The 27,928-nt window shown below is 40.9% G+C and overlaps 1 protein-coding gene across 2 annotated transcripts in view; it reads left to right on the forward strand.

Annotated features, from left to right (window-relative positions):
• The window catches only part of RHBDD1 (rhomboid domain containing 1), a 100,089-nt gene that overhangs the window by 52,239 nt on the left and 19,922 nt on the right, over positions 1 to 27,928 (forward strand). For both annotated transcript variants that reach the window (XM_070423337.1, XM_070423336.1), the window contains exons 5-6: positions 2,083 to 2,139; positions 9,640 to 9,783. In XM_070423337.1, the coding sequence (XP_070279438.1) occupies positions 2,083 to 2,139; positions 9,640 to 9,783 (201 nt within the window). The remainder of the gene's footprint in view (positions 1 to 2,082; positions 2,140 to 9,639; positions 9,784 to 27,928) is intronic.

Below are 27,928 nucleotides of genomic sequence, written 5' to 3' on the forward strand. Positions count from 1 at the left end.
AGTTCACTTTTATTATATTTTTTGATGCAATTTAATAATGGAAATCTAGTAATGAGCTTTGTTGCCCAAATACTGTCAATACGGATAAAAGAAAAAAATTTATTCTCAGGAGTTTAATGTTTTGTTTCATTTTTCTATGTGTGTCTGAAGATTCAGTGGTTAGTAATGCTTTTTGCACACATTACAAAATGTAGGCAAGTATTTTGTATGTAAAGACGATTTCCCCCGCAATCATAAGATGTAGATAGAGACATAGACATCTCAAATATGTATGATATACACTGAATGGCCAGATTATTATGACCACCTGGCGTTTGTAGGCAAATTAGCTATAATTTTGCACTGAAGTTGCTAGAGGGCCAGACCATTATAAATAGGGAAGCAGGTTGTTTACCACGACAGTGGAAGTGATATTTTTTTGAAGATATGGGTAAACAACACGATTTAACAGCCTTTGAACGTGTGTATACACACACACACACACACACACACACACACAGTGGCCAGATTATTATGACCACCTGACATTTGTAGGCAAATTAGCTGTACACTGCATCGTATGGGATATGGAAGCCAAAGGCCTGTTCGAACACCTTTGCTGTCTGCAGTTACCAAGATAAAACTTCTCCAATTCGCACAGGAACACAAGGATTGGACAGTCGAGCATTGGAAAAAAGTCATGTGATCCAATGAATCACATTTCCAGTTGCATCATGCAGATGGCAGAGTGAGGATTTGGTGGAAACAGCATGAAAGCATGCACCCCACATGCATGAGTACAACCCTTCAAGCTGGTGGGGCAGTGTTATGGTTTGGGGCATGTTTTCCTGGCATGATTTGGGCCCTTTAATTCGTGTGGAACAACGTCTAAATAGCACAACATACCTAAGTATTGTTGCTGATCAAGTTCATGCTATCATGTTGATGGCGTATCCCAATGGAGATGGCTTCTTCAACAAGACAATGCGCCATGCCACGGTGCTCGTATTGTGCAGGAGTGGTTTCAAGAACATGAGGGAGACTTTACCTTGCTTAGGTGGCCCCCATAATCACCAGATATCAATCCAATTGAGCATTTGTGGGAGGAAGTTAAAAGAGCCATCAGGCAGCTGGTTCCACAACCATCAAATCTCATAGAACTGGACAGTGCTATTCATCAGGCATGGTGTCAGATTCCTCGCATCACCTTTTAACATCTCATGGAGTCAATGCCAAGAAGAATCGCCGCAGTATTGAAGGCAAAAGGTGGCCCAATGAAGTACTGATGGGGTGGTCATAATAATCTGGCCACTCAGTGTGTGTGTGTGTGTGTGTGTGTGTGTGTGTGTATGTATGTGTATGTGTGTGTATGTATCTCCCATGTTCAAAGGCTGTTAAATCATGTTGTTTACCCATATCTTCAGAAAAATATCACTTCTACTGTCGTGGTAAACAACCTGCTTCCCTATTTATAATGGTCTGGCCCTCTAGCAACTTTAGCATGAAATTATAGCTAATTTGCCTACAAATGTCAGGTGGTCATAATAATCTGGCCACTCAGTGTATATCTACACAATGAAATATTATACAAGCATCAAAGAAGGAAATCCTGCTATTTGCAACAAAATAGAGGAAGGTGGTGACTTGACACTAAGTGAATTAAGCCAGAAAGAGAAAGACAAATACTGTATGATTTCACTTGTATGTGGAATCTAAACCAGAGAGTAGAACAGTGGTAGCCAGAGGCTGGGGGAAGCAGGGAAATGTTGGTCAAAGGGTATAAGCTTCCAGTTATAGGATGAGTGTGTTCTGAGGATCTAGTGTACAGCATGGTGACTATAGTTAATACTATGTTATATACTTGAAGTTTACGGAGAGAGTAGACCTTAAGAATTCTCACACGTACACAGAATATGGTAACTGTGAGGTGATTGATGTGTTAATTGTGGCAGTCATTTCATAATGCATATGTATATTAAATCACGTGTGCAGCTTTAAAGATCACATTGCACAACCTAAATATATACAATTTTTCATTTGTCGGTTATACCTCAAAAAAAGCCTTATGGCTACTATTAAAATGTCTGTTTTCTTTATATTTAGGCATTTTTTCCTCCAATAATGGCTACCCAGGACAGCAATACTACTTTAATAATTCAGGTAAGCACTTTATTTTATTTAATACATGATAATTTAAAAATTATGGTGTTCACCACTGTGGAGCCACTTTAAGGCAATGCTAGTTTATGCTGTTGTGGAGTTCACACATTGTGTAATTGTGCCTCCAACATGCCTGAAAGCTCAATGGAGGGGTAGCCTGGGAGCCCCTCTGGGTGGGTTGGTAGGGAAGACCAGGAAAGGAGATAACAATGACGTGAAAATATTGTATGATTAATATGAGGTTTCTCAGTCATGATAAGATTCATACTAGACAGGTCCCTTTATTCTCAGCATAAGAGAACATACCACTGGCTAAGCATGAGAAGTTAGTTTCAGATACACAATTCTCGCTAATCCACCCTAACTGCATATTCAGGAAGAATCATGCTTATCCTAAGATAGACATTCCTCTGATAGTTAATACCATGGGACTTTCTATGTCTGTGTAAATAGGTAAAAAGGACTTCTGGTTAAAGCAGGTGACCTGTTTTAGGCTAAGGCCCTGACAGGCCAGCCTGGGGAGGCCTCTCAGTAATATCCTAGACCAGTAGTGACAGCGGGTCTTAAAGAAGCCATAGGCCACAGAAGCACTGGGTGTCTTGTAATCGTGCCCATTGAAAACCACTGTAGCTTAACTCTGGGGCCTGCAGTCTTTTATGTGAAGGGCCAGGTAGCTACTGATTTAGATTCTAAGGGCCCTCTTGGCCATATGGTCACTGTCACAACTAGTCAGCCTGTTCCCAAAGCAGCCATAGACAATTAATAAAACAAATGGGTGTAGCCATGTTCCAATAGCATCTTATTTACAAAAGTAGGCAGAGGGTTGATTGGGAACCACACGTTGTGGCTTTTTGACCCCTGGCTCATAGCCTCCCATTCTCTCTGCATGATATTCCTGTTTTTCTTTCAGTCATGAGCATAGATAGTTACAATAGCTGTCTTGAAGTCCCTGATTGCTAATTCTGTCCTCTCTCTATATGCTTTTTTGTATCTGTTTTATTAGATTGATTTTTTTTTCCTGGTTGTGGGTCACAGTTTTTGCGTATCTAATTAAGATGTGATTGGACGCTAGACATTCCATGTGGTGTAGTGCTGAGCGCTGGAGTTTACCTTCTTCTAAGAAGAAGGACTTTGTCTGGCACCCAGTTAAGTTCTGTGATGACTAGTTTGATCCTTCTGGGGCTTGTTTTAAAATTATTTAGGGTGGATCTAAAGTAATTTTTTAGGGCTATTTCTGCACTAATATTGAGGTGTCTGTTCTGGGATCGCTCCTGAATGGTCTTGTGAAAGTTCACCTGTGCACATGTGGCATAATAGTCAGCAAGTCTCAGGGGGGGCTCCATGCAGATTTCTGGATGTTTCTCTGACATACAGTTTTCCCCTTGGCTACACTTGGCCCTGTAAATTCCTACGCAATACAGGAGCCTGCTGTGGCTGCTTGTGTTCCCCATCCCTGTACTGCCATCTGGAAAGTGCCTCAGGCCCATTTCCTTTACTTCCTTTCTCTAAAGGTTCAAAATCCTGTGCTGCCTGTTATGCAGCCTGAAAACATTTGTTTCACGTATCTTCTCCAGTCTCCTACTTGAGCATGGACTTGAGCTAGTGCAACCCCATTCCTCCCTCCTGGCAGGAGAAACCCGTCAGCACCAGGAACCTAGTGTATTCAGTGCTCGGCCTGTGGGGAGCAGGGATTTGAGTTCCTAGAGGTTACCTGGAGGAAGGCTGTGTCTCCATCAGTGAGGAGAAGTTAAGGAAAACAATGGCAGAAAGGGCTCCAGGCCTTTATGAAAAGGCCTGTTTGGAATTATCCAGAACGTGCTGGCATGCCACTGAAGGATTTAATCAGAAGAGTGGTTCTATTGGAGTTACATTCAAGCTATGTTTTTGATGTAGTTCTAAAGACTGGGATCATGAGTATCAGTCCTGGCTGTCTGTATGAATCAACTGAGGAGCTGGTACAACATATCCATGCCTCGAATTCACTCACACCAGCTAGGTCTGAATAGGGGTGGAGACAGGGACTTGGACTCTTTTTAAAAAGCTTCCTAGATTATTCTAAGGGGATCAGTATGGAAAAGCATAGGCTTAGCAGATAGGGGTTGCCTAGGTGTGGGGACCACAGGGGTGGAGACTGTCGCTACGCCAAGAAGAGGCTGCACTTCGGAGGCTTCCTGGGCTAGTGATGTGTACAATTAACATCCTAGAAATGCAGCCTCCATGCAGGAGAGGGACAGTTGCTGGACAGTGTCAGCTCACCTGCCACTGTCTGTGGACCCACCTGAAGAGAGGAAGCGCAATGATTAGTGATCAACACAATTACTAGATACAGCTGACCCTTGAGCAACATAGGTATGAACTGCATTAGTCCACTTGTATGTGGATTTTTCAATAAACACATACAGTACTATAAATGTGTTTTCTCTTTGTTAATATTTTCTTCTCTCTTAGTTTATTGTAAAAATACAGTATATAATACATATAACATTCAAAATATGTGTTAATCAACTGTTTATGTTAACGAAAGCTTCTGGTCAGCAGGAGGCTATTAGTAGTTAAATTTGGGGGGAGTCAAAAGTCATATGCAGATTTTTTAATACATGGGGAGGGGGTCAGAGTCCCTAACTTGAACATTGTTCAAGGGTCAACTGTATAGCCATTTGGAAGAGCATTGGGTCCTTGTGATTATTGGGTATGGAGAACAGTTTATACCAGTGGTTCTGAACCTTGGCTGCACATTAGAATCACCTGGGAATCTTTTTAAAATCCTGATTTCTGGGCCTCATCCTCCGGAAATTCTGTTTCTTTGTTACTAATGTTGTGGCCCCACTCCAAAACAAAGAAACAGAATTTCCAGAGGATGAGGCCCAGAAATCAGGATTTTAAAAAGATTCCCCGGTGATTCTAATGTGCAGCCAAGGTTCAGAACCATTGGTTTATACTGACTTGAGTATAATAGGACTTTGTTGACCTATATGACTGGGAAGAACTGGGTTGGACAGGAAGACCACTTTGGTTCTACTTCCCATGGTGATTTCTCTCTTCCCAATGACTATTCTCTCCCCTGGACAGGCCACATGGCCACTAACACCTTGATGTTGCTAGAGGAAAGAGGACTTCTCTCCTGGTTCATTTTTTAAAATTCCCCAAAGAAACAGGAATGTTCCTCTGGACAAAAAGAATAAGAACATGCCAAAACCGGTTTGGCTCAGTGGATAGAGCGTCGGCCTGCGGACTGAAAGTTCCCAGGTTCGATTCCGGTCAAGGGCATATACCTCAGTTGCAGGCACATCCCCAGTAGGGGGTGTGCAGGAGGCAGCTGGTCGATGTTTCTCTCATCGATGTTTCTAACTCTCTATCCCTCTCCCTTCCTCTCTGTAAAAAATCAATAAAAATATTTTTTTTTAAAAAAGAATAACATATCTGTGCACAGACATGGCTTAAACTATCATAAATTACCTAGTCCTGACCTTGTGTGACAGCTTGGAAATGTTAAGTAACTGGGCTAAAGTCAAACAGGTTGTTAGTGATAGAAACAGGACTAAAAATGTCGGCCACTGATTCCTAGCCCCTAGAGTTCTGCTGATTTAATCTTACAAAACAGAGCAGGCCCCCTTATTGTCTTTTCCTCCCCTTTTTATTGCACTTATTTACAGGGGGTGAGGGTGGGCTTGCTTCTTTCTTGCTTCATATGGAAGAGGCATAAGTACAGCAGATACATAGACTAGGGAATTAAAGGCAAAAATAAAAGTCCCTTTACCGTTCTTTTTACTGCTGTAAGATTGCCATATTTGTACTCCTTCCTCTGAAGGAGTTGGGTTTCTTCAAAGGCAGAGCTCCATAAAGCCAGGTGGCTGGGCTAATGGTCATCGAGGGAACTTTTGCGAGAGCATATGTATCTCCTATAAGTAATGATTTATTCTTACTGTGGCCCTCCTTAGCTGCAAAAGTCTTTATAGGTCAAAGAACCTCATGAATGTTTAAAAAGCTGCTACCAATTTTTCTAATCTTGGTGGTGTTTCTTGATCTCTTTTGCCATGAAGTCCTGGTATGTGTATAAGGAACAGATGGAGGAGTAGTTAATGAAATAATGATAACCAGAATTTCTTTTACTGCAGAGCCAAATTCTATAGCTACAAAGGAATATTAAACTAGCATTCATCGCAGGATATAATTTAAACCCATTCATTATAAGTGTTTGACTGTTAGGTTTTTCCAGCCATGTTTATTATGAAGATTTAAAAATGTCTGATTGGGCCAGCGGAACAGCTGTAGAAAATTTATGGTCCTAGGAGACCTGTTCTCATTATAACAGACATGGATGAGATTTTTGTTCTTGTTGGTGATTTATGACTGATGATATAGAACCTTTAACCACATGAATCCTTTTGACTTAAGGCACTAAAACTTTCTCTTTCCCTCTCCCCATGTTTTGTCTGACTAGTACCAAATTAGATTTTATAATATTCAGATGTTTAGAGTTGTAGGCTTTATTTCATTAAGGCTGGGTGTGTGTTTTTTTAAGGAAATAACATGAAAAATGTTGCCTCAAATTATAGCAAACTTGCTTGGAAATTAAAACTCTATAGATGTATATGGTATTTCTGGTATCTGATAAGATGGGTATTCCGCACTTTTGAGTTATTTTAGATTTGGAATTAGCTGAACGTGTTCAAGGATAAATAGATAGAAATGCTGCTTAGACTTTCTGTAACAGAATGACTTTCCACAGGGGTTTGAAAGTGGTAATAAGCCATATGGGAAAGTGCCCAATATGCATTTTTGTCGCATTAAAATAATTGGCACTCTTAGGGAATTGGACAGTCTCTTATTTGGAGATTGCTGAAGTATCCCATTCTATTCAGTGACTTATCCATAAATATTCTAGTATGTTTTAGAATGCCTCTCTCTTTTGTTCTTTGTGAAGTAGATATATTGATTGTGTTTTGACCATTTGTCCTTGTGTGAAGTTGTGTATGTATGTGAGTGTGTGTGTGTATAAAGTATAAAAGCAAGATTTATAGCCGTGCCACACTCTTTTCCTCTCAGGATATGAAAATCACTGATGGGTGTTTCCCATAGCAGTGGAAGCTGAATTTTTTTTTGATAGTTCTATTGAGTAGAGACCAATGAGGAAGGACATCCATATTTAAAAGTGTGTCCAGATCCCACTTCAGCCCTAAACCATTGTGAGGATTTGGGAAATTTACTTATATCCTTCTTCTGTTTTAGATATTATAATGTTTATATTTTTACATGGGAAACATGTGAGAAAATGTGGAAGTTGGGTTATTGGTGGTAATTAGCAAGGCTTGTCAGAATTAGCTCCTCCCCAAAGTCCTGAGCTATTTTATTTAATTTTTATTTAAGTCATTCATTTTTGTAGCTTTCAAGGACATTCAGTAATGTAGTACCAAGTAATCAGTAAGAGTGGACAAAGGCTCTGAATAGACATTTCTCTAAAGAAGATGCACAAATGGTCAATAAGCACATACAAAGATGGTCCACATCATTATTATAAAAACCATAGTGAGGTACCATTTAATACCCACTAGGATGGCCATAATTAAAAAGGGAAATTATAGCACATGTTGACAAGGATGGGGAGAATTCTGAATCCATCTACATTTCTGTGTGAATGTAAAATGGTGCAACTGCTTTGGAAAATATTCTGTGAGTTTTGAGTGGTTAAACAGAACTGCTATATGACCCAACAGTTTCACTCCTAGATTTGTAGCCAAGAGAAGTGAAAACATGTGTCCACACAATAACTTGTACACAAATGTTTATAGCAGCATTATTCACAATAGTTAAAAGGTGGAAATAACCCAAATGTTTACCAGCTGATGAATGAATAAACCAAATGTATATTCATACAATGAAATATTACTGGGCCATGAAAATGAATGAAGTACTAATTAATGCTACAACATGGGTGAACCTTGAAAACATTATGCTAAGTGAAATAAATAGGCATAGATATAGAAACAGAAAGTAGATTAGTGGTTACTTAGAGCTGGGAGGCCTGGAGGGGGAGATATCTAAAGGGGGTGATATCTTTTGGGGGGGTGATAAAAATGTTCTAAAATTGATTGTGGTGATGAAGGCACAACTCTATGAATATACTAAAAGCCACTGAGTTACATACTTTAAATGGTGAATTGTGTAAGATGTCATTTATATCTCAATAAAGCTGCTGTTGCATGTAACCAATAGATACAAATACTTTATATGAAAAATATTTTTATAATATATATAATTACATTAGAATATCAACTGACACTAGATTAGTGTGTTTTATTGTCATTTCAGTGTTTATATGAAAATAAAGACTTTCTAGAGTGCCTGAAAATTCTTATGGGAAATAGTTAACCTCCCCCCCTCCCCGCAATCTTATATATTAGAAAAGCCTTTTATTCATAACCAACACAAAAAGTAAATTTTAAAATAGTTTCAGGACCAATTATCAAAAATTCTGAATATGACCCTACCCTACAGTGTTCCTCTTTTTGGCTTGATTGTGAGATCTCCCCCTGACCCCACATAATCTTATTAAAGCAATAAGAAGCTTAAACCCAGGTAAGTAGTGTGATGTTGGTTGATAAGGAAATATATGACACAAGACTCATAGTAATGGGTAGGAATTTTCATCAACAGCAAAAAACATACAAATTAAACATTTGAAACATTGTCTTCAAAGGGTATAAAAGAAGGAAAAATATTAAAAGGACTATTACTTACCTCTCACTACACCAGAATTTGATAAGTAATTTTCGATGGGGAAAAAAATCTCTTCCAAGCAAATTCCATAAAAGTGGGGGATTAAAGAAAATATAAAGAGTAAACTCAAACTGACTTTAAAAGAGTGATGGGAATACCTTGCAAAAGTGAACTTTCTCTGTAATTGACCTTTGTCTTTTCTCTCATTTTATCTAGTAACTGGTTTCTTAAAAGTACTGTTAATACAAACTATGATCTCTGATAGGAAATTATAATTACAGAGACATTGGTTTGTATATCTCAACATATGTATTACAGCACAGAAATCTGTAGTATATGTTGACTTGTCTCTCATTACATGGGGCCACTGGACAGTAAGGCTTTATCAACTATCATTTCAACCATTCCCTTGACTCCTGTCAGGACCTCACTGAAAATTCACCAAGTATTAAATAGCTCTAAGCTGAGAGAATTAGTTTATATGTCATTAGCCCATTTGGGTCCCCTCTCCAGTACCACTGACTACCTTCTAAATTAATATCTTGTTCCTCTTCATCCATAAGGACTCGCTCATGTTTGGCCCCATGTGGATACTACAGTGACAAGACAATCGTTGCCCACCTTCATGGAGGAATTCTCCAGTTGTCATCTTTTCTTATTTTGAGGATTATTATTATACTCAGAACAATGACATGAATTGTTTTATTGTCTCTGCTTACAAAATAGGACATTTGAAAAAACACTCCATGACAGTGTTCTATAACCTTCTCATTGTGCCTGTAGGCTACTCTGGATATCAGGATTATTACCCATATGGCAGGCCCGGTTACCAGGAAGACGTACGCAGGAACTATGATGCCTACACAGCAGGACTGAGTGAGGAGGAACAGCTGGAGAGAGCACTGAGAGCCAGCCTCTGGGACCGAGGTAGGAATCTTGGACCCTTCACTTCCTTTAAATCATACCTCACATGGTGAGATAGCCTAACAATGGAAACTTTAAATAGTTTGTGAAAAGGATATGTAGATGGGAAAATGTGTGCACATTGTGATTACAGAGAATGGGGTGTGATGCCATATTCCAAGCTACCTAGGCTCCTGAGGTGCCAGACTATGTATGTGTTGTTGTAGTGGGTCTTTTTATAGGCCTGCTGCACTCAGCGCTGTGGCATTAAAGTCAAGAAACTCTAAAAAAAAAAAAAAGGTGGGATGGCCTGACATCGTGTGTCTCCTGATATGATGCAGGATGAACAATGCAGCACCACCTATGACATATTCTTGCTAAAAATGTTTACACTGACCCTAATTAAGTCATCAAATGTGAGTGTCACTACACAGGAAATGCAGGGACTAGCAGAACAAGCTGAATAATGCCATTGAGAAATAACCAGGCAAAACATGGGATTTCTACAATTCAATGAGGCTAGTCTCCTGGGGAAAAATGTCATGAAAAGAGCAGGATGTGGTTTTCTATTGAAAGGAAATAATCAAATGTAACATGAGAACCTTGAAAACTGACTTATATAAAAGACTTTTTTTTTTTTTTTTTTAGAAAACTGGGGACTTTTGTATTTGCACTAGATATTAGATACTATTAGGGAAATAAGCTAGCTTTCTTTGATGTGACAGTGATATTGTGGTTAAGTAGCAGAATGTCCTTTATTCCTGGGAGGAACACACTGAAGTATTTAGAAGCAAAATAATATGATGTCGGTAACCTGCTTTCAAAGGTCAGCTAAAACAACTTTCTCCTCTCTCTCTGCCTCGTTCTCCCTCTTTTGCTCCTCCCTTCACAAGTTCTATATTCACATGAATTTGGGAAACTCTGCGAACTATACCTCCTTGAAGATCCTGATTAACACTCGTATACAGACGATCCAAATTAGCTATGCAACCAAGATGCCAATTTTATAACTAATGCTTCCCCAACATGTTTGACCACAGAACTTTACTTTCAGTGGATGATTTTAGGAACATATGCATCTAGTTTCAAGGAAACTGATTGAAAGAGACTTCTTAAAGTGCATTCGATAGTAATTGGGGACAGCAACGTGTAACCAATAGTTTATATTAATTTCAACTTTGTTTTTCTTAAAACACTTCGTGATTGCCTTGTTAAGAATGAGACATCAAGGAGACATTTTTGAAAGACCTGTATTATATTTTAGTCCTTTTCTCTGTGGCAAAATATTTGGTTTGAGTTTATTTGATAAAATTCTGACCATATAGTACAAACTATTTTGTACTTTACTTTTTTTCATTCAATATTATGTTGTAATCATATTTTCATACTACTGCATTTTGAGCATGTTGTCCTTTCTATATTTTCTTAAGTGTATACCTAAGAATCTCTTTCTTTTTGTGGACAGAGAAGTATGATACATTATAAATAGTGCTTGTAGAAAAGTTCTATATTTTTTGAGATTATCATACACTTTTTCTTCTTTGGCCTATTGACATACTAAATTATTTTGATTTCAAAGTTGAAGCAGCTTTGTACCCCAGGAGGAATATCACCTGGCTGTGATATTTTATGGTCCCTCCTGGTGGCAATGCTGTATGCACCTGAAAAGAACGTGTGTTCTGCTCTAGCTGGGCGACGGGTTCTACAAGTGGTAATAAAATTAACTCAGTTGATGGAGTTGCTCAGGTCTTCTGTATCCTACTGATTGCCTGTCTACTTGTTCTGTTGAATACTGTATTTTTACTTGCACAGAATTCCCTGGAGTGATACTGAACACATATTGCTGTGTTCCCTCAGTGCACCCTCTGGGTACCCTCAGTGCACCAAGGTTTCCAGCTTCTCTAGTGTGATCTTGTTTTTGGGTGGGGACTGATTTACCCGAGTGTCTGCTTGCACTTCAATTCCATGTCTTTCCTTCACACCGGAACTGGGCCAGCTTCGCTGTCCACTCTTGTCGCCCAGGGGTACACTCTGACTGCTTTTTAGTCTTGTGGTGGGAGGCAAGTGGGGGTATGCTTTCATCCCCCCCCATCCAATATTGATGTTCTCTTTCTATATAGAATAAGCTATGTTTAAAAACATTGAATTATAGTTGGCATACAATATTATGTTTCAGGTGAAAGAACACAGTGATTCAACATTAAGTCTCAGTTTGAGTCAGTAACTGTCTCCGGTTTGGAGGTGTAGCCTTCTCAGTGTTCCTACCCCTCCCTAGCTGTAGAGATGGTGTTTTGTTTTGTTTAACCTTCCTCCAGGCATTTAAGGATTCTGTGCCATAAGGAGGACTGGAGAAGGATCTAGGCCGCCCCAGATATAAACCTTTCCTGCAGTGGCTGAGTTCTCTCCCCATGAAGAGTTTCTCTGGACTCTTACCCATCTCTTAGGTGAGGACCCTGTGAATTCCTTTATATTGCAGCCCCCAATATATTCTGTGTTACATAGTCTGTGAATAGATCCTGTTCTCTTGCTAGCTCACACTTGAGCAATTTGTTAACAGTTTGGGCTAACATCTTGTTAGTGCCAGCAGTGTCTTCTCGGTAAGCAAGTACCCCTCTACCGTTTTAGACTTCTGTTTAGTTGGGTGCCCTATGTCTCAGCTCTCTGATGGGTTCAGGAAAAGTTAGTCATTTTCAGAATGTCCAGCCTTTATGTTTATTATGAGGATGGGAGTGATGCTTTTTCAGCTTTCTCCATCCCCAGGGGAAGCTGGGAGCAGCCCTTATTTTTCACCGCGTCTTGAATCTATCATTCCTAGTACAGTAATTTACTAGGTTTTTTGTTGTTGTTGTTGTTGTTTGTTTGTTTTATAAAGATCTCTCCCCCCATGATGTAGGTAGAATCTATAGTCCTTTTAAAAAAGGCTGGGTAAATGCTTACTTTTTTGTCTTTGATTCCAAGTTTTTACAATAAGAAGTTAGTGTAATAGTCAACCAACAATACTGAGATTTGAAAGGGCCAACTAACAGAATTCATTTTGTAGAATGCCAGTTTAGCAAGAAACATCCAGAACCAATTAGGTTCAAACTGTTTTTCAGTTAAATATATTAGAAGAGTAAATTAAAGAATCAAAGCAGCACCTTTTTAACCTCAGACTGGCTGCTGTCATATTTCTGACTATATGCATCCTAGGGCTCATGCTGGGACTCATAGTACCAAGGTAGCCTCTGCAGAAGAAATAGTGAGACCCCTCTTATTTCAAGGGGCTCACACATTACTACTCTTAGTAAAATCTTGTCTCGTTTTGTTGCCAGTTTCAGCTTTTATAAACCAGTCCAAGAGGCAGCTGATACCACAATAATAGAACAGTTTTGGAAAAGGGCCATCTCTTTGAGTCAAAAGGCAGATGCCAGCTAGGAACACTAGCTCATTGCATTTACTGCCCCCCCACCCCACTCCATCCTTCCATGTATAATTTGTGCCCTTTTTTTTTTTTAATAGCCTGCCACCAAGTTCAGCTGGTGGCTGGGTACAAAGCTGTGTCCTTTTCAGCTTCTGTCTGCCAGCCCGGCACATGTGTGCTGGTTACAGCTGGAACTGCTTGCTGACACGTGGAGTAACTCTGCTTCTAGTCCTAGAGTCTTCTGAAAGGCAAATGGCCCAGTTGCACTCGACTGTGTGGATCAAGCAGCTGCCATCCCCTCCCCACACTGTACAGTCGGGGACACCAGTGAGCCATGTGGGCGCCGCGGGGAGTAAACTACAGAGGTCTTGGCGGCAGCAGACTGTAACTGGTTGCAGCCTAGTGTCACAATCCTGAGATGTAAAATTACTAGGAAGCCGTACTGGAAAGAAGTATTTAGGTTTCAAATTAATATCTAGTTCTTTTGTTATTAACAGATCATTTGACGATACCTTTGAATCCTGTTTACAGGTAGCGTGTGCATGGGAACAACTGAGATACATTTTAAGTAAAAAAGACAGAATTTATTTCAACTAAGTTGTACAGTTTCTTTCTACTGAAGCTGCACCAAGGTAGCTAAAAGCAGCATTTGTCTTGTTTCTTTATTATTGTGGAGAAACTTTTGAGAAAATGGAATAAATTATGTCCATGTTCTTTTAGTCATTCATGGTGTGGCCCACGGAGAAAAGGAGGGCACCTCAGTGGCCCGAGCTTCAGTCTTGTGAGAGAGGGTGCTGATGTATGTGTTAACACCTGCTAGGTGTGAGCTGTGATTGCTGTGTGGTTCTGCTTTTGTTTTTCCATGGGAATGGACAGCTCTCAACTCCTTTTCCAGAAACCCTATCTGAATTGTAGATGTTCTGAGGTGTACTGTGCTAAGAGTCTGAGACAGGTAAGGATGGGTGCCAGAGCTCATCTATTATGGTCTTTTAGATTTGGGTAGCATTTGTTGTTCTGGTTATAAAAGTAATTGGCAGGGGGCGGGGGGAGGGTGTCTCTATCCTTCTAGGTCCTCTGGCTGGTCTAATAATTAAATCAAAATGAGACAGATTAACAAAAGCAAACAAACAAAAAAAGAAATTTAATTACATACGTTTGTATGAGAACCTCATGTACATGAGAGAGTCAGACACCCGCATGCACGAGAGGCGCAAAGACAGAAAGGGAAAATGAAGTTTATATGACAATCTGAGCCACAATGAGGGAAGGCGCCTGGGGCTTCAGAGGGAGGAAGGTCATAGCAGGACGATAAGAAGAGCAAATGTTCAGTAATTAGAAGTTTGTCCTTCCCTATAGATGGGACATAAAACGTTATTTTTGGTAATAATATTGGGAACGCCTGTCCTGAACCCCTTAAAAAATCCATATTCGCCATGGAAAATGTACATCAACAAAAAGAAGACAAAAAATAATTCATAATCCCACCACACAGAGAAGAATCACATAACATTTGAGGTGCACCCTTGCAGCAGCCTGTAATACAGGCACCAGAAGAAAACACTGGGAATGTTTTGGAGAAACGTTTTCTAGCTCATTGAGCATAAAGTGCCTCTTTCCTGTTGGTTACTGTACTGTACTAGGAAAGCTCACATACCCACACAGAATCCTGCAGAGTAAGCATTTGTGATTATCGTTTTTATTTCACATTGTGAAACAGAGGTACAGAGAAATTAAGTGACTTGCCCAGGGTCATGTTCTAAGTCAGGGGTGGGGAACATCTGGCCCTTGGTCCATATCAGGCCTGAGAAATCATTTGGTCTGGCCCTGCCAAGGCATTAGGGGTGAGTTAATTAAATGTTTGACCAAATGTAGCAGGCTAACTTTTAAGTTGATAATTTTATATGGCCCAGGAATGATGTTATAAGTATTCAAATGGCCCTTGGCAGGGAAAAGGTTCCTCACCCTTAAGTGATTAACACCAGAAAAGGTCATACTTGCCTATTTTCCTGGCATCTTCCTGAATTTGGGAAACTGACATTCAGGTAGGTGGAGCCACTATAAGTCTCAGCTAAATGTGAAAGACTGCATTGTTATAGATTAGCAGTGGCATTTTCCTCACTGTTGTCTTCTCTTGGATATAGGACTGGCTAAATTCCTTTTTTTTTTTTTTAAGTAAAAATTTCTGGCAGGAATTAAAAATAGTTTGTATAGGGAAATTGCAGATATCTCATAGGGTAGACCCTCCCTCCCCACCAAAAAAATGTTTACTATGGACAATTCTAAGTAACCTACTGGGCTGTTACTTATTTCTACCAAAAATTTTAGCATATGCGTTTTAAAATATTGCTTCACTATGGACACATTTCAATTAAGGATATTTGCATTGCTAATTTAAATAGGACTCAATTATTCTTCAATAGTTTTAGAAAATAAATGATTCATAACAAAAATAAGAACAAATTTACTCACATTAAGTGTGCCTTAAGACATCAGAATTTTCTGTTGAGTTATTAGCCATGGCTCCAGCTACCTGCTAATGGGAATTACTCACGTGAGACTTCTCACTGTTGTCTGCTCTGCTTCTTCAAGCAGTCTCCCCAGACTTGCACACGTTGTCTTATCCATTTCGTTGTGTTGTGTTGCTGGTGAGAAAAATCCAGAGTCATATGTTGGTTTCCATTCATTATAGAACCACAGTAGCTTTCAGAGTGGTCTAGTTTCATCACATGGCAGTCCTCCAGGGATTCAGAGCTATTTCTAATTCTGTTGTACTTCCTTATAGAGAGTCAGATGCGAGAGTCATGCATAATATGTATGAGTCTCAGTCGGAGGCCAGAGATCTTCCTGTGTCATGTTTGTGTTGTTTAAAGCCGGTTCTGTTGTAACGAAGGACCAGAATTGGGCAGTTAGTGAGACTAGTATACACATTAAGCCGATTAAAATTATATTGTAAGCATACACTTTGGGAAAACTGGAAATGGCCTCAGCATGCTGTGATAGGAGACCGATGAAATAAATCATGATATAGAATAATACTCGGCCATTAAAAAGAGAGGCGAGTTCACAGTGTGCCAGATGAGAGGCAGGCTGCAGCAGTATTCCTACTCACAAACTCATTATTTTTGTAAGACCAAATAACTGTGCTATAAAAATATCGGGATACCATTTAACAATGCCAGTCATCCTTATTTCCCAGGAATAAGATTACAGTGACTTTTATTTTCTTGTTTTGGCTTTACTCCATTTTCTAAGATTTCTGCAAAATCATGTAGAGCCTTTATAAAAAAAATATTAAAATAAACCTGTGCACTGCTAAACATACTCAATATTAGCCTTGCTCTTCTCTGATTCACAATCCCATCCCATTTAAGGCATCAGTGGAGAAATGCACTGAAAGCCGTACCTCAGGGCATCCACCTCTAGCCTCTGTAGGCTGCGTATGGACAATCAGAATGGTGGACAGAGCTGAGTGTCTGGACTAGCCTCTATCCAGATCCTGTCTCCCCTTTTCTTTGTGCTTATTCCCTTCGTTCCCTTCTCATCTCTACGGGAAACCTTCCAGGTTAAAGTTACCCCCACATTTCAGGCAAGAAGGCCAACTGCTCCTGTTGTTGTGAGGGGCTAGCTCTCCTTGGCCACTGCGATGACTTCTTTCTCAAGGGTTTCGGAACACACGATCCTGTCCTAGCCTGAGGCTGCTTTAGCACACCACTTAGGATCCACGGCACCAGGCAGCTCTATTTACCTTACAGTGTACAGGATTTAAAGCTCTGGGCGGTTTATCCAGCACAGTCCTTTCAGATCTGTCCCCTTTCATCTCGATGAAAGTTTGTGTGTGGTGGTTGGAACTCGGAGGTCTGGGACCCACAGAAAGGAGGCGTCTGGCACACTTTCGGCGGAGGAGCATTTCTGTATTTCAAATACAGATGTGTTGCTAGAAAACAGGATGGGATGACTCTCGAATTGCTGCGTTCAGGATGCTGTACAAACCAACCGAAACAGCCCAAAGCCCAGTCGTTTTTCATTTTCAGCTCAGTGAGACGAAAACGAAACAGTTTGCTTTTGATGAGGGTGATGCTGAAATAAAAAGTAGCATGCCCATCAGCATTAAGGGAGCTCAGTGTTTAATAAGTGACTTCTAGAAGTGTATCTGTAGAGGACACCTGCTGTCTGCATTATCACTTTAAGTAAGCGGCGTCCCTGTCCCTGGGGTTAGCGGAGCCCCCTTTTGGCACACTGAGCTGTGGCAAAGACAGATTTTAAACCCCGAAAGACAGATTTTAAATCCCCCAAAGACAGATTTTACTTCACCACCGTGCACAGGGTGCTTTTGGGTGGGACATGTGGAGGTGAGGTGGGAAGTGAGCCTTTGGCTCACTTAGCTCAGGTCCAGCGAAGCCCATTCTGAACTTAAGTTTGACACTATGGCACGTGTCAGCTTATGGTAACATTTCCTACCCCCGGGTGGCCCTAATGATTTGCTAACTATTAGCAGTTTGGTGTTTTATGTATCATAAACCCATGTAGACAGGGCCTCCTGGTCCGTGGGCAGAGCCAATTAGTGGAATGCTGGGGTTCGTTGTGTGCTGTGAGGAAGGGGCTGGGCAGTCGTTGAACGGGGCCTGTATTGATGGCTTGTTTGTTATACTTTCGCTCATCACAGTCCTGCAGGCACAGGGCTGGGTGGCACCACAGAACGCCTTCCTTGACCTGCCTTTAAAATCAGTTGCCTTTCTGGCAGGTTACAATCTAGCCAAGAATGATTTCCTTAAGCAGTGGCTGAAAAACCATACAGCCCCAGAAAATGTTTAGTCAGCAGTGTGGCTCATCTTATTAGCCCAAGGAGAAAATAACTCACCACCAAACTCTACCGTACTATGGATGGGATTGTTCAGACCCCAAATCAAAACATGCGCCGTCTTTCAGCTGTGTGGGCCTCGTGCTTTGTCCCCCTCGAGCAGCAGCAGTGAGACAGCCCAGACCTTGACACCAGGCCAGGGACATCTTCAGAGTTAATGAGCAATTAGGACGTTCTTTCCTGTCAATTAACCAGCAGAATAATGAGATCAAATGAGCACTGTCCTTAAAAATACCCAGGCCTGTGTTTTCTGAAAAGTGGGTCTTTCTCTGCTCTCTACAGTTACATGAATAGACAAGCAATTGCTTAACATTAAAATAAATTAAAATTGCTCCTACAGCAAACAGAAGAGAGAGGTGTACAAACAGGAGGCCATTTACTCTAAACACAGATTTCCCCCCAGTGACTGCCATGACGTCAAGACATCTGCTATAGCCTTAATTGTCTTAAACACTGGTGGACAAAATGTTCAGGCTGTGAGCATTCTTTCCCCTCTGAATGAAGTAGTATAGTATCTAAGTTTGGGCAATGTGGGAACTGATCCTATATTTGAGTTAGTGGGTTTCAGGCCATGACCCATTTAAGGGTTTTGGCTTTCCCCTGGATGTGATGAGAAGCTAGTGAAGAGTGTGAACCGAGGAGTGAGGTGAGCAGGGAAAATGGATCAGGGCCCCAGGATGAGGGGATGGCTACTGGAGGAGTTAAATTCATTGTGTCTGCAATACATTTTTCAGTGTGTGGGTCTAAAAGGCAAGATGGCTGGGAATCAAGTTGTGAAAGGCCCAGTATGCTGTGTCTAAAGGTTTTTTACTTGACCCTGGGGACAGTGGAAGCTTTGAGAATTTTAAGCAGGAAGCAAGAAGATCAGATGTGGATTTTAAGATCACGCTGCTCTGGGTGAGGGTGTGTTGCAGGGGGAGAGATAAAGTGTGAGTCAGCACACCAGGCACTGTTGTAAATGACCTCTATATGCTTATGTAAGCGTGTTTACATGTGTGTACATGAGTGTGTATGTGCATATGTGTTCACTTCCTCCAACAACAGTCAATGGGGTGAGTTTTACTATTCACCCATTTCAGAAAAGAGGAGGCTAGACCACAGGGCTGCTAGCTGAGGTCCCATAGCCAGTAAGTGATAGAGCTGAGATGGGAGCGGTCGTGGTTCCAGAGTCTATGGCAGTGATGGCGAACCTATGACATGTGAACTCATTTTTTGGGTTGATTTTTCTTTGTTAAATGGCATTAAAATATATAAAATAAATATCAAAAATATAAGTCTTTGTTTTACTATGGTTGCAAATATCAAAAAATTTCTGTATGTGACATGGCACCAGAGTTAAGTTAGGGTTTTTCAAAATGCTGACACGCCGAGCTCAAAAGGTTCGCCATCACTGGTCTATGGGCTTAACCATTCCATTATTTGGCCTTTTCTATTGTATTGGTAAGGTCATCATCACATCATTGTTTAATTAATATATAGTTAATAATACTATTTTAATGTTCTATTATAAATGATTTTAATAATTTACTAACAGTAAGCTCTTTTTAGATTCATACTCATTCCTATTGAAATGTAATTAGAAATTTTCGTGAATTAGCTTTCTGTAAGATAGTCATAAAAGAATTTCAAGTTGAGTTATTCAAGTAGAGGTTATTAATGTCTTCCTGGTCACCTTTAAGCTTCCTGTGGGAATTTCTACTGCAGACTTAATAATGGAGTGTTTTCAAGTCCCTTAGTAGGTACCCCTTAAAGTCCAGGGAATATGAAATCTCGTCCCTGAGCTTGTCCTAGGATCTGCATCATTACACTCCCATTTAGAGCTATTTCTACATATCACCCCAGTTCAGTTTCATGCAAAGTATGCAATCAAAAAATAAACTGAGTTTTTCAAAGAGAGATAATGCCTATACTGATCATTGCTGAAGATTCCACACTACCTTAGAGGGTGGTCAACAGGATTCTTCAGTACCTACTTTCGCTTTGAGGAGTACAGGCGTCTATCAGAGAAGTTGCAGGTGAGTATCGCAACAAAGCTAGGGGTAATCTTTTAGCTGGCGGAGGGCCTTACCTTCCCTTGTAAAAAACAGAACACCTGTGAGCTCAATAAAGCAAAGTGCAATAAAACTAGATATGGCTGTATGCGGTGGCAGCTAGAGTCGAGGCGAGAAGATACATGTTAACAGGTTTTCATGGGTTCCAGTGATCAACTTGAACTGGCTTGCTTTCTAGTGTGTCTTTATGAACTCTGGTAGATTTTCTGTCACCTTGTATTTTTAACTGAGCTTTCTTGTGAAAGGATCCAGAACATCCTCCAGCTAGATTTTCTTTTTATGGATTGACTAGTGAGTAGCTCGCTGCTGCTTGCCTCAGCTGGCCACCCCACTCACCACCACTGTAGCTCTCCACTGCTCGTAGCTCGCTGCCCCACCCTCCTGTAGCTCTCCACCGATTGTAGATTGGTGGTGACATTACGGCATCCTGGCTAATTTGCATATCCCTCTATTATTATATTAGATTGTTTTATGTTGTAAACTTTTGACCGGATGAATTTGTAAGGAATTTTGACCAGATGAATCTGTAAGGTGTTGCTTGATTTTCAAGACAAAATTGGGGTCATCGACTTCTCATATTTTATTAGTTGTTTAGTTTTATAATTTTATGCAGAAATGGATTTTCAGTGGACATCAGCTCTACTATTGACCTCTTGCTGTGTTCAGGAATATACGATCTTTGCATTGGGAGGGACCTTAGCAGATGCTCTGCGCTCCTGGCCTCTGTTCCCTGCAGAACCCGTGAGACAGGCCATCTTCATGCTTCAGAAATATGAGTCCGGAAGGACCTTGTAAACTGAAACATAGAACGAGAGTAATTCTGTCTTTTGTGGACTGTTGCCAAGTTGGTACTTCAGGGGATTAAGATTGAAATGGCTTGATTAAATGACCTTGATTTAAAAATTGTTTTATGGTAGTCATTGTATGGTAGTTATCAGAAGAAGTTTAGCTAGCTGGCCAGAACAGCGGCTGCCTATCAAAAGTTTCATTACTGTGTTTTTAAATATATGTAAATGGAAAAGAAAAAATAAGTAGGTAGAAGGGCTTAGACCCTGTGCCCGTCAATGTGTGATGAAGACTTCGCAGCCTTGCTTTCACACCTCACCACGGCAAAGCCCAGCTGGTGTCCAAGCTGGGTTTCCTTCACCAGTGGACAAGGTAACTAGGGGTGTGTGGGGACTTTGTGGCTAGAGAATGACACCTTCCCCGTGGGGCTGCAGTGATGGCCCCTGAGGCAGGAGCTGAAAGACACCTGGCACAGACAAGGCACGTGAATCAGTTCCTCTTCTCGCCTCTTCATTTCCCTTCCTCTCTCCTATGTTCTCTGTCCCCACGTACCTAGGTCACTGACTAAAATTTTCCTTTTTACATCCATTTTAATCAATTTCAGAGATTTCTAAAAAAAGAGAGAGAATAACAGTATAAATAAATACTTAATCACCAACATTTAGCAATCCCTTTTTATGTACCAGGCATAGCAAGTACATTTCATGCATTTTTTCATTTAGTTCTCATAAGAACTTGTATCTAAGGCTCACCACACCCTTTGCAAGTTCTACTGCTATCCCGTTTTTGGAATCCCTTTTTCAGATATAGAAACCGGGCACAGAGAGGCTGAAGGACTTGTCCACTTACCCAGGGTCACATGGAGTTAAAACTGGCATTCCCACTCTGCTTCTTAATCCCCCGCAGTCTTTCCCCAGTCACTTAAGCAGTTCTTAAAACTTCTTTTATGGTAGAGCTCAGTATAATCAAAAGGGAGACAGGAACTCTTTCCTGCTCACCCCAACCATCTGGCTGCTCTTTCCAGTCTTCCAGTAACTTGCAGGATTTTTTTCTTATCCTTTCTGCAGTTCCTCCAAAGTAGTGATGTACTGGGTATTTCTTCCAAAGGCTCACCCAAGATGAATGCCTACACAAGGAAGAACAGATAGCAAATTCATTAACCAGGGATCTAGTCACAGTCAGCCCGAGGCTCACTGTGCAGTCAGTGCTTCTCCATCACTCAGAGTTCCAATAAATGAAAGTCTTTGCCTCTTTTCAAGCATCTTGATATTTACAAGTCTCATGTTTTACCATAGGAAGCAGCTTCAACAAGCATATTCATGTGTTGACAGTTCTAATTAATAGAAGTAATTAGTCCTGACAGTGGAACTGTGAAAGGAAGACCCATTCATAAATCCACTAATTATGTTACTCTGCTTAGAAGTTAATCACAGTCTAGTCTTTCATCATGTCTGTATGTGAGCAAAAGGCCATCTTCCTGAATTCTTCAGACCTTCACATTTACTGCTGGTAAGGAAACTTTGTGAAAATTAATTTCTCATTGGAACTTAATTTTCCAGAGTGCAGGAAATGGTGAAGAACAAACAGCTTTCTGGAGAGAAATAAGCAAAAGAACGGGAAAGCCAGGGGAGGAAGGAGGGAGGGCGGGGGGAAGAAGTCAGCGTGTCCATGTGCTTTCTTACATATCTAAACCTTATGCCTTTTTGTGCACTTATTTTTACCCCTTTCTGAAAACTAAGATAGTTTTGTTCAGGCTATTGGTATGTGCATGGCATAGAAAATGTGAAGCTTGGCCCTAGCCAGTTTGGCTCCGTGAATAGAGTGTCAGCCTGCGGACCAAAGGGTTCCAAGTTCTATTCTGGTTGCAGGCTCCACCCTGGCCCGGGTCCTGGTTGGGGCTCATGCAGGAGGCAACCAGTTGATGTGTTTCTCTCACATCGATGTTTCTCTCTGTCTTTCCTTCTCTCTTCCACTCTTCCTAAAAAACAATGAAAAAATATCCTCAAGTGAGGATTTAAAAAAAAAAAAGAAAGAATATGTGAAGCTTGTTTGTTACTTTGATCCCAGTTTGACCTTCTTCTCTCTGATATAAATAGCCCACTTTTCAGGGCCCTTGGTTCTGTAGCCGCGTTTTTCAATCTTAGCATTATTGACATGGGGGCTGGGTCATGCCTTGGTGAGGTGGGTGGGGCTGTGCTGTGCGCTGCTAGGTGTTGAGTAGCATCTGGCCTCCGCCCACTAGCTGCTAGTGCACCCTTCCCTTGGGAGTGACAGCCAGATATCTCCAGACATTGACAGTCATCCCCTGGGGGACAGAGCCACCCCTGGTTGAGAACCACTGCGCTAGAGAGTAACTTTAGTTAAGAAAAGAATCAGGTAAAACATATGTAGACACTTATATTAATTCAGCTTTAGCCAAATCAATAAAGCACATCATTTAGAAGTAATTTAGTGGCACAAAATCCAGATTTGTAACGATATTTCTTGAATCGCAGTACAGGCAGACCTTGGAGATATTGCAGGTTTGATTCCATTCTATTGCAACAAAGCAAGTTCTGATCCTTTTGCTTGGTGGGTCTCGCCTTCAATTTGTAAAAAATGCAACATCTGTGAGGCACAATGAAGTGAAGCACAGTACAGCAAGGTGTGCCTATACCAGCCATGGGCAAACTACGGCCCGAGGGCCGGATCCGGCCCGTTTGAAATGAATAAAACTAAAAAAAAAAAAAAGACCGTACCCTTTTATGTAATGATGTTTACTTTGAATTTATATTAGTTCACACAAACACTCCATCCATGTTTTTGTTCCGGCCCTCCGGTCCAGTTTAGGAACCCATTGTGGCCCTCGAGTCAAAAAGTTTGCCCACCCCTGGCCTATACCTTCCTCTTGCCTTTCAGTGTCCCAGGGTCCTTGTTGATAAAAAGGAGAGTAGAAGGAAGGAATTAATTAACTGTGGAGTAGCTGTATCTAAAACCCCTTTGCTCCTCATGTTGGATACATGGGCTTTTGACATTCATGGATTTAATATTTAAGGTTTTGACCACTTTTAAGTGACCTTTAACCCTTTGCACTCCGCTGTCCCCTCTCAGGGGACATCGGAATTCTAGCATATCATTCGGATGTCCCCTCTCAGGGGACATTGCAGTTTATTAGTGATTACGGGGAATTGAGTTATTTCAACGCAACTTTTTGAGACATGCATGTTTCCCTGAAGTTTTATCTTGAAATGGCACAAGAAATTAAATCAAAATATCGTAAAATTACTAAGATATATACAAGAAATGTCAGCGGGTTTTGTGTCGGATTAAACAATAAACTACATATTCCCAATGTGGGACAAAGAAAACGGGACTGCATTGTGTGTTCTAATAGGAAAACACCTGGTGGCAGGCGTCAAACCACTTATTACTGTCAAACATGCACTAATCAGCCTGCAATGCATATTGGGGAGTGTTACAAAACTTATCATACTGTACAAAATTATAAACAATAAAATATTGGTTTTTTTTGCAAATAAAACACATTCCTCGATGTCACCCAATTCATATAAGTCCAATATCATTATAATACGTTACTTGGTTCCAAAATTATACTAAATAATACGAGGGTCTGTAAATGCACGTTTCCGCCGCAAAGTAGCGTCGAGTAGCTGGTAGCCAATGTCCAGAATGGTTCGGAGTGCAAAGGGTTAAGTTTTGAGTACTCAGTTCCAGGTGCTCTTTGCCCCTTTTTTAAGTTAATCAATTCCTTCCCTTCTTGTCTTTCCTTCCTACCCTGCTTAGATCTCTAGTCTTCTGTTTCAGTTACTATTTTACAAATACTTTCCATGTCCTTGCTGCCCAGCCCTTCCACCTCCTGGAAAAACCTTGGACTGGGGGGAACCAGCCACCAGGATTCTCAGACCCTGCATCTGGCAGCTGACCCTGATTAGAGAACCTGGCCCAGCAGAGCAGACTGAGCCCGTTATAAATGCACATCAGCACCTCACCTGTTCTGGACTTTCCTGGTGACTTCATTCTAGGTCCTCTCTTCTTCTCCCGAGGCTTTAGTTACTCTTTATATTCCAGCACCTTCCAAATGTATCTCCTCATCCCAGATCTCTTTTTGAGCTTCTGAAATTGTACTGAAACCTACTCAAAGGCATCTCAAATGCAACGTGCACAAAACTGAATTTGTAATACCTTTCCACCTCCCCAACTTGTTCCTCAGCAAGTGTTACCTCCTAGATGTTGTCAATCACCAGGTCCTCTGGATGCTAACTCAAAAAATGTCTCAAACCCTTCCACTTCTCTCCATGCCCACTAGTCTGAATCATGGCCATCCATGACTGGACGCAGGAGATGAAGATGGAGAGGTATAAGAGCCGGAACACATAGGGCACCTGTCATTGTGACAGCCTAAAGCTCTCCCGTAGACATTTCCCAGTGCCCCCTGGGGAGGCCAGCTATACCCATCTCTGGTCACGGATTAAAAATTATCAAGATACAGAGTAAAAAATTATTCCAATAATGACTTCTCCCTAAAACAAGTTGCAAAATTATGGGTCAGAAAAGTGGAAATCTAATAGATTATCCTGAATGCCAAAAAGCCATAAGCAGCAGAAAGTTGGGGGCGGGATAAGAGTTTTTAACTTTAGATGTTTTATCTGGGCTAATTGATATAAATTTCTATGCATTCAACAAACCCTTTAGGAGCCCTTCTATGAGCCAGGCTGTGTTTGTTACTGGATCATGAGAAAACAGCTAGACAGATTTTCTTGTCCTTAGGGTACCTTTAGGATAGCCTTAGAAAATACTTACAATAATTTCATTTATGGAATTCACTGTCAGGGATTTGGGGGCACCTCGCAAAAAGGTGGTCCTCCTTCTACATCAGGTTCTCAAAGTGATTCCAGACCAGCCTCAGAGCATCATCTGGGAACTTGTTAGAAAAGCAGATTCTCAGACCCCATCACAGACTCACTAAATCAGGAACTCTGAGGTTGGGTCCCACTCTCAACACACAGAAACATTCTCTTCCATGTGCAGCGGAATCACCTGCAGGGCCTGTTGAAACCCAGACTGCTGAAATGAGTTGATGTTGAGGGTACATCTGGGAAGCAGTAAACATGAAATGCTCAAGTGCTTTATAGCAATGGCGGTGGTGGTGGCGTCCGTGGGTGCATTTTGTGTGATGGGAAAAAAAAAAAAAAAAAAGGCCGGGTAGGTAAACCAGCTTGATTGTTGTGGTCTTTGTCTAAAATTTGCATCTTTAATTTGGAAAAATGGTAGTATTCTCGTAAAGTCAGTTCCAAATGGATGAAAAGGAAATGAAAACGTCCCTACACGTGCAGCTGGCCTCAGCTGTCACAAAGATTGCAGTAGTCAAGGGCCCAAGGCGCTCCACATTTCTTACAGAAGCAGTCCTCTATGTTTGATGCTTGGGGTGTTTGAGGGTGAGGGAAGAGTCATTTATCATCTGCTGATTGAATACATTGCCTAAATAGGAAAGGAGAGTTAAGCCATTTCCAAGCAAATTGTTCCAAGTTTCTTAGGTAAGGGCCGCTGTAGCCAGTTGAGTTGACTCAGTCACCGAAGGAAGCGCCAGAAAAGGGATGCCGACCTCAGTGCAATTGACAAACTTCTTTTCTCTTTTTGTTTTCGAGCTGAGCTCTGCTAACCAAGCTCATGTTGCCAAGCAAGTTTTGCCTCTTCTCTAAAGCCACATGCCTTTTGAAGGAAATTTAATCCATATGTCCCGAGTCAGCTATGCCCAAGTCACTAGACTGTTATTTTGTAAACGTGACTTCATTTTGAAGTCATGGTGAAGTATTTCAGGAGACTTTCCTTCTTCACAATGCTAAATTTTTCCTGGTGTGTTGTCTTGTTTTACTTAAACGCCCTGTATATCATCTTAGCATACATCCTGCGGTGAGACACGAAGGAAATCTTGAAGCCAGAGGAGGGGGTAGTCTAACCCATTTGAAGCAGCCAGTTTCTATTTGCAGTTTATAATTTGTCCTTCTTCAACTTTTCATGCTGTATCCTGAGCCCAAGAGGGTGCCTATGAAGAAGAATAGAGAAAAGAAATAAAGGAGAAAAGTAGGACCAAATCGCCCCCTGGGATATAATTCTGTGCTCTGCCATGTGATTCCCTTTCCACACTAAGTTCAGTTTTCCCTTTTACCTATGAGCATTGCCTGCTGGGAGAATTAAGTTGTTTCGTAAAATGCCCACAAAAGAGAGAAGTAACATTTAATTTGGGAGCAGTCTGCAGCTTCTCATAATTAGGGCAAATAGATGTCTGCTCAGGACTGAAGCTAATTGAAAAATGGTTTTATTTTTTACTAAAATAGCTTTTATTTTAAATCTCTGCCTCTCTGGAATAGCATGATATGGACCATGTTTTATCTGTACATGAAGCCTCCTGGTTGATGTGTGTCTATCCATCGGGAGCGTCTGTTGGCTACAGAAGGCACCAGAGCAGCCTTGCTTTCAGGGTGAGGTCAATGTTCGTCCACTCAGAGCACCAGGTCCTATGAAGGCAGCAGGTGTAGCCTCAAACATAGGAAGAGACATTTACCACCTGGAGGAACAAAGATTTAAGAGGTTAACACTTTTGCTTCTTATCTATTTGAGCCTATGAAACACTTTTCTTTTTTTAAAAAAAATGGATCCTCAAAATAGTCCTGAAGACTATGGTTTCTTGTTTTCGGTTGGTTGTTTTTTTCATTGGAGTTTACTTTCCTAGTTATTTCAGGTCGTTGTGGCTGTTGGTGTGTGCCTGTCTCCACTAGGCTGTCAGTTCCAGGAGAGCAGGCATGTCCTATCCATCCAACGGGGACATCTGAGGACCTGTATGGGCTTTTACTTTGGAAGCCCTACCCCCCATCTAAACATATGCAGTCCCATCCTTAGCATGCAAATATATATTAAAGGAAATGAATATATATGTGCCATATATATGATATACCATATACATGAGTTAAGTTAAAAATGGTTGGTATAGTACATTTTCTAGACATCTAATGTAAACATTTTCTGTTTTATAGTTTCCTTTCCACTTAGGAGCAAATTAGTTATCTTGGGGTCTCA

Source organism: Myotis yumanensis, unplaced genomic scaffold (genome assembly GCF_028538775.1).
Source record: "Myotis yumanensis isolate MYYU_CA2020_CCGP unplaced genomic scaffold, mMyoYum1.0.hap1 SCAF_8, whole genome shotgun sequence".
NCBI classification, from domain to species: Eukaryota; Metazoa; Chordata; class Mammalia; order Chiroptera; family Vespertilionidae; genus Myotis; species Myotis yumanensis.